This window comes from Coenobita brevimanus, chromosome 92, assembly GCF_032717465.1.
Source record: "Coenobita brevimanus isolate Jiangsu-jjx chromosome 92, ASM3271746v2, whole genome shotgun sequence".
NCBI lineage: Eukaryota > Metazoa > Arthropoda > Malacostraca > Decapoda > Coenobitidae > Coenobita > Coenobita brevimanus.
In genome coordinates, this window is record NC_137045.1 from 9,338,026 (window position 1) to 9,350,730 (window position 12,705).

Genomic DNA, 12,705 nt, shown 5'->3' on the forward strand with positions numbered 1-12,705 from the left:
GGTTTTTCCAATATTTGTCAAGGCCCATTTCAAACTTCTCTGCGGTATTTCAGTCAATATGAGAATTTTCAATCAACCAATCACTATATTTCTATACGTTTATTACCAATATATTTCTTTATCAGTTACAAGAGCCTGAATATTATCGTACCTATTTTTTTTTTCTTTACTCCACATAAACGGTGTCCCTTTTTTTTCTCTCTCTCTCTTTCGTACAATTTGGACTATAGAGAAAATTACAACAAAATGTAGTAATTATATCTTAGCTAATGATGGGAGCGAAGACTTTTTACGTTGGTTGCACCGTTGCACGGCATTAATTTGATCTGATATGCGTTTCATCATTTCATGTTGACGTCATTTGTTTAATTTGACGCGGGAGTTGAAAGTCAGCCTCCACCTACTTTGACGTATACCACTACAGTAGTACTAAAAAGGGCACTGAGGTATATATACAATGGCTGGTGAAGTTGTAACATTGAACACCATTGAAAACGAAGTTTCATCAAAGATTGACAGTATTATTGCTAAACAGGATGGGTGGAGTGATGAAGATAAATTGAAAATTAAAAACAAATATATGCAGGTAAGGTAAACATTTTTTACTCAGACATCGCTTCAAAAGCAATTCAATAATATCAAGCATTGGCCTAAATAAACTGTCTATAGTTTGGAGGGATTAAAGCTAACTGTTTGGGTCTATTCACTTGGCACTTATGGTTTCATAGCTAAACAGGATGCATGATGGATTGCTGGGTTTAGACTGTCCTCACTCATAGGATTCCTAAACGTAGGCTCTTACTAAGCCTGAACTTGCGGCTGTATATTGCTAGCACACTATGGTCACTTTAGTGGTTAGGGTGATTGTGTTGGAAAACCTTCCTTATCTTGTATTGAAATTTCCTTTCTTAACCTGCCCAAGCTCTGTATATTGCTAGCACACCATGGTCTGTTATTGGTCAGGGTGATTGTGTTGAAAAAATTGCCTTATGTTTAAATTTCCTTTCTTGACCTGCTCAAGCTCTGTCTAATTTCTTCACAAAATTTAGCCAAGATTCACATTGACCACTGTTGCTGGGAGACTTCCACACATCAACAACTGTACCGCAGAAGGCGTATTTCCTGATATTGAGTCAAACCTGTTGTCTGTGTATTATTTTGCTGTGTCCTCTTGTCGTTGAGTTTTACTGAACAAAAATATTATTACATACTTCTCTATCATTGAGTCCTATCATGATCTTAAACACCTTTGTCATAATCTCTTTTTCTTCTGTAGGCCAGGGGGGGTACCCTAGTTCCAGCTTCCTTAGTCCCTCCTCATATGTTAGGTCTGGCAGAGTCGGGGTCAGTTTAGTAGTCTTCCATTGGACATTCTCAATGTCTCTAACCTTGTATGGACACCATTAAGTTGCTGTTTAAGTGATCCACCTATTGATTTCCTCCCCTCAGGAAATGGAGGTGCTTGGTGATTGAGTGGTTAGAATGCCCTAGTTGAACATAAGAAGAGAGGATAACTGCAGTAGGCCAGATGGCTCATGCTAGGCAGCTCCTAGAAGAGTAACTGAACTGCTAAAATGAGATAAGGATAGCAAAGAAGAAGGCCTTGCATAGATTTGATCACCGAGAAGTACCTGAAAGTTTTAGTCATGTAATCCCATCAAGTAGACTAGTCATCAACCATTAAGTACAGTTTATTGGACTACAGTAGCATAGCCTTGGGTGCCTTTACCTTGAAAAGGATAGGCTAATAGCCATAGAATAAGTTTTATATAGCAAGAAGTTGATTATTGGAGTTAATATCTTACTGCATAGATATCTAATGTATTGGTAGTGTAAGGAATTTGAAAGCATATTTCCTAATGTTCTATTGTATTCCTCTTGTTTTCAACATCTGCTTTTCTGTTCAATAATGATTACAGTACAAAATTGTGGTTACTTTTCCTCTGCATTGCTGTTCAACAGGAGTATGGTGCTGTGCTGAGAGAGATGGTGCCCTTAATAGAACACCTGCTACAGAAGCCAGTCAGTGAACACCCACAGTCACCAAACCAGCCAGAGGTAGAAAGCAAGGAAAAAGATATCCAAGAAACACTAGAAGAAGGTTAAGCAATTGTTTTGAGTTAAAAACTCTTGTTTGGAGTTACAGTGACATACATACTACAGTAAAATAGGTATAGTACAGTGGCACTGTCAAGACCTGCATTACTTTCTGACATTAGTACATACCAGTGTGATGTGAGCCATACTAGCTAAAGTGATTTTGTGCTTAACATCAAATCATAGAATGGTATTGATACTGACACTAGAGTTTTACACACAGTACAGTATATACATATTATTCACAGGGGGTTTCCAAGATTAATCATCATCAGGGCAGGGCAGGTGGGAAGTGGCAAAATAGGTCTGTGAAGAATATATCCCTATGGAAATGGACCCAACGAGGAAGATATGCTCAGTGGATAAAGTGGGACCACGGGGGACTTCTCCCACAGGGGAAGTGGCCATCCATGGTCCCAGGCAATACCTGTACCAGTATGTACAATCACAGGGCTTTACCAAGGCAACACTGGATACCTGTATTCCTGCAAGTTAATGATAATAGAAACAGATACCCGTTTTTGGCCAGATGCATAGTGTAAGTAAACATTAGGTGAGTAGTCTGTGGCCAGCAGGAAAAATGAGTTTGATAAAGAAGAAATGAATGTCTAGTGCTTTTCTGTGGTCAGTACAGATATCATAGTTCTACCCTTGCATTTTGCTTTTCCTAATTTTAAATCTTACCTTGTATAGAACTGTGGAAAACACATTTGTGAAAATGACCATTTTGTAAGGTTATCTGACATGGAGCATACACGTGGTGGTGCTGTGTACCCTAGTTGGAGCATAGCAGCTGCAGTGTTCACCCAGCAGCCAAAGTGTCTCATATTTCCCAGCTTGATGTGGGGAAGTACCCTGATCTGATACTGGTAAAGCACTGTCTGTCACAAGGGGTTGCTGGTTCCTTACACAATGTATGTGCTGTACTGTACCTAAGAGATGGCCTGTAGAAGCTGTTGCATGCCTGTGATCAATAGGACTGCTTGACCAGACAGACCTGGGTGAAACAATTACAACAGCAATGACACAAAACACACAAATGACCTGACTGTACTCTGGTGGAATGGTCTTATATTTGCTTTGAACCCAGCATTATACAGAATCACAAGAGACTGCATTACCCTGAATCAATGCACCACTCATGAAAAACATCACACTCTTCCTTACCATACCACTTATGACCATATTACAGAACAATACTTTCCCTGGAAGGCCACTTCACATACAGTACCAGTAGTGTAGAAAGATGTGATACTGTATTTTGAAACATTTTTACTATTAAACTAGGGCTGCCTGTAACTTAATGTCCAGAATGAGCAAAGGAATTAAACAGGCAGCCTTACCATGGTTGACACTGATGCCTATATTTTGAGGTTATGTATACTGTACTTTGATAGCTGTCAGAGATATGAATATTAATTTACTGAACCCCATATGTCTTCGCCTTGTTCTTGCCATCTTCTTATGAATTTATTAAGCTTAGGACAAACTTTCTGAACTTAAGGGGTTAGATATAGTATTAATAAACTCTTTCAGTACAAGAAGCCTTTGCCGAGTTGAAGAAAATTGTTTGTAACAGCAATAATAAACTAACAAGGATTTTTGCCTAGACAAATGTTTTAAATCCTGTCATTCATTCTGCATTATTTTACAGGTTGTGAGAGCCTGGAAGACATTGAAATTCGCCATGAAGGCACATTGCTTGCAGTCACTAAGAAGCGCAAAGAGTATCCAGCATATATTGCAGGTCTGATGGGGAAGACCATACGACTGCAGAAGAATACTGTGGTACAGCACACGTTTTTTTCCTGACTTGTAGATGAGATATTCTTATGTTGCCTGACATACAATATACTATAGATTGATAATTTTGGTTGGTTTAACCCTTTATTTTTTTTATTTTTTAAATAAAATTGCCTGGTGAGTGCAAAAATAAATTACCGTTATGGTAGTTGTCATTATAATGAAACTTTAGAGGGAGTGCTTCTAACCTCTTCCATGTTCTCTCTCTCTCTCTCTCTCTCTCTCTCTCTCTCTCTCTGAGTCGAATACATTTGTGTGGCAGTAGCAAAAATAAAAGGCATCACCATAATGAAGGAGTTACTAATTACCAACACTGTATATCTAACTAATATAGCTGCAGCAGTGATGAGGAAGGATGTCTCCACTTGTGGCATCAGTATAACTATGGTAGGCAGCTTCACTGCCGAGTTACTATATTACAGATATCTTCAGCTCCATCCCAGTACCCCAAAAGGTTAATGGTTAAGGGCAGCTTCAGCCTGCAGTTCAGTGAGTTCACATTTCAATTAAGCTGAGGTTACAACTATTGTACTACTACCAAATGGTTTCCTATGCACCAGGAAACCATTTACTAATCTGGGTGGTAACCATATAACCAAATTTTGGCGCCTGTTGGTTTAGTGGGTAATTATTGCGCTCCAATCACATTGAGCCGGTGCAGGTTTATATCCAAGGGGTGGTTGGGGTTGTTTGCTCATGTAATGCCACTCAGGGATGAGTGAGGCTGGTCACTCTCATGTTAAATGTTGGGACTAACTGCCTAGCCCTGGGCTCCTATGCTCCTCATGGGGCAATGTAGGATTGGATAATGGATGGATGGATACAACTATTTTACTACTACTTACTGTTACATGAAGTATAACTGGACCATTTGATGCAAGATTCTTTCTAAATGTTATAACCAAGAAAGCATGTCATCTTTTGTGATACCTTAGAGCAAGTACAGAACTAGTAACCTAGTTTAGATCAATGAGTACATTACCTTGGCTGGGTCTCATTCACCAAAATCAGGTTGAAAGCATAATCACTATGGGATTTGCATGTACTGTAATTCAGTCCTCCCCCAGCCTTTGTATTTTAATACACTCCTCCCCCTCCCCCCCCATATCTATGGGGGCACTTGCTCTTTTTCCATTCCTGCAGATGAAACTGGTGAATAATGAAACCATTAAAACATTCCATACTCAGTTAAACCTGCTAATGACAGTTTGAAAAAATCAGTTTAAGAAGTCCTGTAGTTTAAGAATGAAACTGTTACTCATTCACTGTGTTGTTACATCAGTAATGATTCTGTACAATACCCAACAGGAGGCCCTAAAGGTGACCCTTCCACCCCGAGCTGCATTGGAGATAGGTGAAGGAGCAGATCAGCTGGATGAACGATTCAAAGGTCTGATGGAAGAGATTGTTCCAGAACTGAGTCAGAGTAGCCAGAGTATCCAGCAACACACACACCATCTCACTAACCTTGCTCATGTTGCCCAGGTAGTGCTCAACAATCAACACCACCCTATTGAGGCACTCTTGGCCAGCCACACAAACTCTAACGCACGCTAACCTACCTACTAGACATATTAATTTCAGTACTGGCAGACAGATTCATTCAACTTAGGGAGAAAAATCAGGTTGTGCAATGATTAATGGAGACTGTTTTTAATTCTGACTCAACAGATGGTATCAGCAAAACAACAGTAACACCTGAAGATGGCAGGAATAAACTAAAAATCACTTGAATGAAGGGGTTATTATCCTGAAAAATGGTTTATTGGCTTAGCCGTTCCCTTACAATTAGTTTTTAAATTTTGTGTAGTTTCATACACCAGCTCCTGTATGTTAAAATCTCATTTATGTGTCCATCTGTGCATTACTGATATCCATTTTCCCTTCTGCAAAATTAAGATTCAGAGGTTTGCAGGTTGTTGTTATATATATCAAGGATAAAATTTTTGTAATTGCTGTATAGAACAATGCACTTCACTCCAAGCTGGCATCAGAATAAAGTTAGTATATAAATTTTATAGTAACTAATGTTCATGCAATTCTAACAATATTCCTTAGTTCATGATGGAAACTTAGAATTACCGGTACAGGATTTATGGGATGCAGTATCCTTCAGAGTCCAGAGGTAATTGCACCAGATTCTCCATATTAGTGAATATCGATTGTTGTACAACTCTAGGACTACAGCGAACATGACCACTTTTTAACCAATGAGGTTTGTCTGGAGTGCTGTTGCATAAAGCTCCATCATTTGTTTGTAAAGCAAAATTAGGAAAAGCTTTCTAGCAACTAATTGTATTCATATCCATTGAAAGTAGGGTAGCCTATCTCCACTCTCATTTGCTATGCACCATTAGTACACTTTGTGCATATAAAACCAACAGAGAGATGCTGCAGAGCAATCAGTTTTTTTTGGTTTTCATGCTACAATCCGTATCCCATTTGTTGTAATATTTTAACTTGTAGTTTGTTTTTAACATTCATTGCTGCCTCAGGGTTTCCCTACCAGTTCATTAGCTTAGTTATAATGGGCAGAGCAATGTGTCCTAAATGCACAAGGGCAGTTGGCAAGATGGCTATGGCACTGAAGTGTTGAGATTGTAGTGCCTAGTACTGTATTCCGTGTGTTGATCTTGAGGAAGATACCTTTATGGTGATAAAATTACCTGGATTTTGATGGTTCTGTGGCAGCTGATTGGGTGAAGCTGATTTAAAATGAGCACTACTGGAGCAGGTCAGGAAGCTGAAATGGCTGATAAGTTTGAAACACTTTCAAAAGTGCTCTGGAAGATTTCATGAAGGATATACAGTACAGTATCCTCAATGCTTAGGGCATTGAAGGATAAGATTAATGTTTCAAAGGGTACCCCTCATAAATATCCCTTACCAATATCCAACACTGAGAATCATTGACCTGGCGTGTACGGAAAATTCCCGGCCTTCGGCCATGGAGGGATTAAACCTGTTTTGGGGCTCACCTTGGTGGGTTTTCGACTTGGTTTGGGGGGAAACCCAAGGTTGGTATATGGCGCATGTTGAAATCATTGTTAAAAGTACCCCACCTGACGAGGCTTTACCTAACCAGTAAGATCGTTAAACCGGGGTATGCCTGTATATATATGGATAGGGTGATGAGAGACGTAAAAACATGAGTAATGGAGAAAGGGATGGCGTTAGTAATGAATGGTGATGGATGGAATATCACAGATTTGTTGTATGCTGATGATGCAGTACTACTTGCAAATACCGAACAAGAACTTGGTAGACTACTGCAGAGTTTTGCTGATGTCTGTGAGAGTCATGCATTGAGAGTAAATGTAGGAAAGAGAAAAGTGATGGTGACTCATAGTGTTATGTTACTGTGAATGGTGAGAGACTGGAATTGGTGAGAGAGTTCAAATACCTGGGTACAGTGATGGAAAAGAGAGGAAAATGTGCAAAAGAAATGGAAAGTAGAGTGACACAAGCAAGGAAAGTAGCTGGTGGTATTAAGGCCTTGATATGAAACAGAGACTTGAGTGTTGCAGCTGTGTGAGGCTTACACGAAGGAGTGGTAGTGCCATCTTTAACATATGGATGTGAGACTATCGTGTGGCATGAAAAAAAAAATATACAAATACATATATATATATATATATATATACAGTAATCCCTCCACTATCCAATGTAATAGAGCCAAAGGCATGCCCGAAAAGTAGTCCCGTCCAGAAAGTGGGCCCCTGCCTGCTGGACTGGTACTTAAGGGCCCTAACCCAGCCTAACTTTGAAAGTCACCTAACTAACTCCCTACCAGACATGCATAGCACCCACTGAAACCTATTTAAGACCCTATTCACACCAATAATGGACATAAAGCATGAAATAAATGAAAAGGAACCAGAGAATGAGGAATTAGAAGTGGTTGTGGAAAATATTTAGCAGTGTACAGAGTACTTATAGCACGTCTGTGGCTTCCTTCTCTAAGGCTTTGGCAGTGGTGAAAGTGCTCTTGAAGGACATACAGTATTCCAGTGTTGTGCTGCACTTAATTCTTTGCACTGTGAGTTATAATTGTTTAACATTGCACATTCTGTTCTTAATTGCACCACGCCAGTTTCAACCACCAGTTTGCACTCCACAGTTAATCCTTTGCACTCTGAATTCTAATTTCTTAACATTGCACAACACTGTAAATTTCCATGAGGTCTAGTGGCGAGGTATTGCAGTTTATTCACTGTTTATTCACAAAAACGAGCATGTGCGGCATCCATTGCGATGAACATCTACTCGTGATGGCAGTTAGGCGGTAACTGGTGAGGGGGGAGGAAGAAAGGAGTGAAGGGGCCGTGTGTAAACGCAGCTGGCCTGTTCGGCACCGCACGGCAATTTCAAATTACGAGTGGGGAAAAATTTGGAATTTGGGGGGATGTTTTCTTTTTTTGGCCATTTCTGGGTTCCAAAGGTCCAGGCCCACAATGTCCGGTAAGTGGGCATCCGGATAGTACTGTACAGGGATTACTGTATATATATCAGTTATCAGACATTGTCTGATGAAGAGATCACCACTTCTGTCTCTGCAGGGCAGACAGAGGACAGAAATGAGGATGAGCATGAGGACCCTGACTCTGAGCACCCCACTGCTCCATCACTCCCTCGTCTTGGTGTGCTAAGTGCTGGTATTGAACACATGCTCGAATATGCCAAGCACCCGCACTGTGACAGGGAGTTGGTGTCACTGAAGCTGGCAACTGATTTGCATGCAGTCAGGGACACTGTCATCCTCTGTCAGAATCGTCACATATATCGTCAGACCAAGATTGACTCCTTTTTCAAGCTTGCCACTCCCACGTGTGCCAGTCCGTTCTCCCCACCACCACCACCTTGTCCCCAGTCCTCACTCTTGGACCCACAACCAAGCACGTCGACAGCCATTGCGTCGCTGTTAGACGTGAGCTTGCAGCTGTCTTCAGAGTCTCCTGAGGTGGGTAGGCCTCCATCCCCTTGCCACACATCCCCACTCATTGCCCAGCTCCAGCGATTGGAGGAGGAGGAGGTGTTTGACATTTGTTGAACACCAACTGGGGGCTAGCGGGTTATAAAACCTGTCCGCCATTCACTGGGCAATAAATACTGTAATGTGAATTTTTTTGGAATTTTATTGTTTATGCATTGCTTTCTTAGTGTCTAGCATTATACTGGATATTCCTATGTGTGTTCTGACGTACAGTAGCTGAAAGACCAAAGAACACTGCCACAATTACGTGGGGTACTGTACGTAAAGGTTGAGTATGGCTAGGGAACTGATAGGTAGAATATTGCTCTGTATCCAGATTTCGTCCGTATCCAGATATACCGATGGCTCTATTAGATAACTGAGGGATTACTGTACTGTGTATGTACAGTAGGATCTCACCAATAATGATTTCGACAATAATGTTTTCAGCAATAACAGTAAGTTAGAATAGCTACCCAGTTTCTTTGATAACGTTTGGATTCACTTGAATAACGGTTATTTCATGAATGCCAAGTTGCTATACTGCAAATATGTCCATAAAAAGATGAGGGATGAAACAGACAAACAAAAAAAGATGAAGGAAATTGCCTAAAATGTGAGCAATAGTGAGGAGGAGATGGAGGATCCTCCCCTCGCCACCTCCCCTGACTTGCCCACTGCCATCCCTTCCACCTCCACTGCCCTACCTGACTCACAATCTGCCTCCCCCTCCACAGTCCCACTTGACTCACCTGCTCCACCTGTCATACCTGCAACCCCCAACACAATGACTGTTGCTGCATTCTGGAAGAAATATAACATTCAGCAGGCCGTAAATTTCTTCATCAATGCCTGGAATAATACAACATTGGCAACCATTAAACATGCCTGGTTGGCACTTCAGCCACAACTCAAGTCTGCTGAGACAGAGAAAGAGTGGCCATCAGAGTTAATGACTAATTATTGGACTTGTAAATCAGATTTCATGAAAATACCAGAAACAGTATCACGATCGAGTGAATGCCCGCCAGCAGTCACTCATCACTCACTCTCTTTCACAAAGCTAGCCAGTTGAGGAAGAACAACAGAGAAGGGTTGAGTAGATGATGACATTGGAGATTTTCCTAAAGATTTTGACTTTATGGGGTTTGATGAAGTGTTGATGGACGTGGGTGACCCTGGTGTGAGAGGCAGGAATGGGGACGAGGCGAGCGAGGGGTCAGGGGGTACGATGCAGTAGCGTCCATGCGCAAGCCTCGAAACAATCATCATACCAAACACCTCATAACTCCTTTAAGGTGAGTTTTATATTACTCATGATGATTTAATAATTAATCTTATTATTTCAGCTAAAAAAAAAGTAGTGATAGGAGGGCTCCAGATGGGAAAATTGGATGAAAGTCCTGGAGTGGCAGCACCAATAAACCTTTTATACATGTATTTTAATGTCACGCAAATAACGTTTTCGCTAATAACGGCATTTTTCTGGCACCAATTAGATGTTATTGGTGAGATCCTACTGTAAATTACTTTCAGCCAAAGACACACAATTACTGTGCTTAGATTTTTATTTCTAAACTTTACAAAGAATGTGATACAGTACTTCCCAAAATATGTAGAACTTAATAATCACTTAAATACAATACAATCACTTAAATACGTCAGCTGTATTTAGCAATTTAATATTAAAACATCGAAAATACTGCCTGTGGTGATGATACATAGTTCTTGTGATGAGTGTCATGTAACCTTAATGTACTTTTCATCCTTCTGAATCTCAGCTTAGTCCTCACAGAAACACCTTAAATCCACTCTTTTCATAAGCTGCCCAGATATTCAGCTTCAAAATGCACTGGGAACATCATAATAGTTCTACAAAATCAAAATCAAAGGCTGCTCATTCATTTTCTGAGTTTAACATCTTCAATTTGGTGATGTATTTATGTTTATTTTTTTTCTATCTATCTATAGTCCGACGCCCTAATCCCGCAAAGGGTGGCAGCAGACAAAATGCCTCCAAGTCGCTCTGTCACCCACCATTTGACTGCCTTCCCCCCACCTCACTCCCCCTTCCCTCATATACCTCTCAACTCCATCCTTCCACTTCATCCTCAGTCTTCCCCTACCTCTCCCTCCCTCCACTTTTTTTTTTTTTTTTTTTTTTTTTTTGCTAATTCCATAGTTTTATTTAGCTTAGGATTCATTGTTTTAATTGCAATGGTTATATATAGCCTTTACTGACGGCTTCAGTACAGTCAGGTCTCGTTATATATTTGTTCAGTACGTGATAAATCGATAGAACAAGGATCTAAAGACTATACCCAGTTTTGCTATAACAATGGCGAAAATTAATCATGCAGTAACTGCAGCAGCCGCATACAGTCAAGTCACCTATGGCACGGACTTCTGTGCCACGGTTTTTTATGACATGGAAAGGTACCAGACCCCCCAAAAATGAACCACATGCGTAAACTACCTATGGTGCAGGCGTGGCAAGGTTTGAAACACACTGGCAAATTCCCCTGGTGGCGCGCTCCCCTGTTTGTAAACAAAGAAGATGGCAACAACTTCAGCTCCATACTACAAGTGCTCCAACTGTGGACTTTTTTTTTTCTCCCTTATGAGGAGGTTAAACTTCACCAAATTCATTGTGTTAAGTAATGAAACATTAAAGATTCTTTGGGTACTGTGACTAGTTTATAGTTTGTTCGTAAAACCACTATTAACGGGTTAGTGATGAAGCCCTGCTTCTGAGCTAAGACAAAGTATAATATCTCCATTATCATCATCACGTATATAAGAATGATTATTACAGTAAAACTTCGATATAATGGACTTCAATAGACCAGAATTCGCTTTTATTGGACTTGAGGAGCTACTGGACTAAATTTCTAAATACGGTACTGTATTGGAATAAGTCCGATAAAGCCAGAAGCAGTCCGGATTGCCTGACCACTTCAGGTATGTTCACCACAATAAGGTAAATTAAAGACATGTTTATCAGTGTACAGTACAGTATTATTATATATATTATACCATTTGATTAATGCAGTGAAGTTATAACACAGTACAGTACTGCAATGGTAGTCAAAACAGTTTAAAAACCATTCATGCGATCCGGACTAATATCTGATATATCGGAAAAAGTCCGGGTTAGCAGGGGAAAGCCCGGATGTCGCTTTTATCGGAATTTCGCATTTTTCGGGATGGCTTGGGCCCCAATTGGTCCATTATAGTGAGGTCTTACTGTAATGTGTTAAATGTAAGTTTTGTTGACACCTGAGCATACAAACTTTATCAAATAAACTTCTTCAGTCAGTGCTTGGCCAGGCAGCCTCCGCCATCTTTAATGTTTTGGTCGGTCAGCTGATCTGGGCCTACTTGGCTGAGCTTTTTTTTTTTTTTCGCTTTATCTGCAGCGCGTGATATTGCCCAAGTAGACACAAGGCTGATCACCCTCCCGTTTTTTGTGCCTATTGTTACATGTAATACATGCACTGACTGATTGCTTGATTGTGTGCATGTGTAAAGTGGGGAATAACGGGGAAAAGTGGGGTGAAATGGGGGACTTTGGGCAAACGTCCAGAACCAAATTCCACTTTTCCCATAGGGTCAGTTATTTGTATGGCATGGTTTTCTGTGGTACGGGCACGGTCCAGAACCAATTAGCCACGCCTTAGGTGACGACTGTACAATAGTACTGTGCATACACTGTGTCTCCCACACAAGCCAGCAGTCAGATGTTCGAGCTAAGATGGCCGCCTACATTTGCTGAGACTGTCGCCCTTTCCTGCATGCAAGGCCATTAAAACATCACTGCTATTGCCAAATAA

General features: G+C 40.6%; 1 protein-coding gene across 1 annotated transcript; it reads left to right on the top strand.

Annotated features, from left to right (window-relative positions):
* Positions 1-457: 457 nt before the first annotated feature.
* Positions 458-5,878, top strand: LOC145412072 (uncharacterized). Its single transcript, XM_080281990.1, has 4 exons — positions 458-586; positions 1,963-2,101; positions 3,752-3,885; positions 5,209-5,878. Exons 1-4 carry the CDS (start codon positions 458-460, stop codon positions 5,455-5,457), a joined length of 651 nt encoding a protein of 216 aa, XP_080138116.1. The 3' UTR covers positions 5,458-5,878.
* Positions 5,879-12,705: the final 6,827 nt, after the last annotated feature.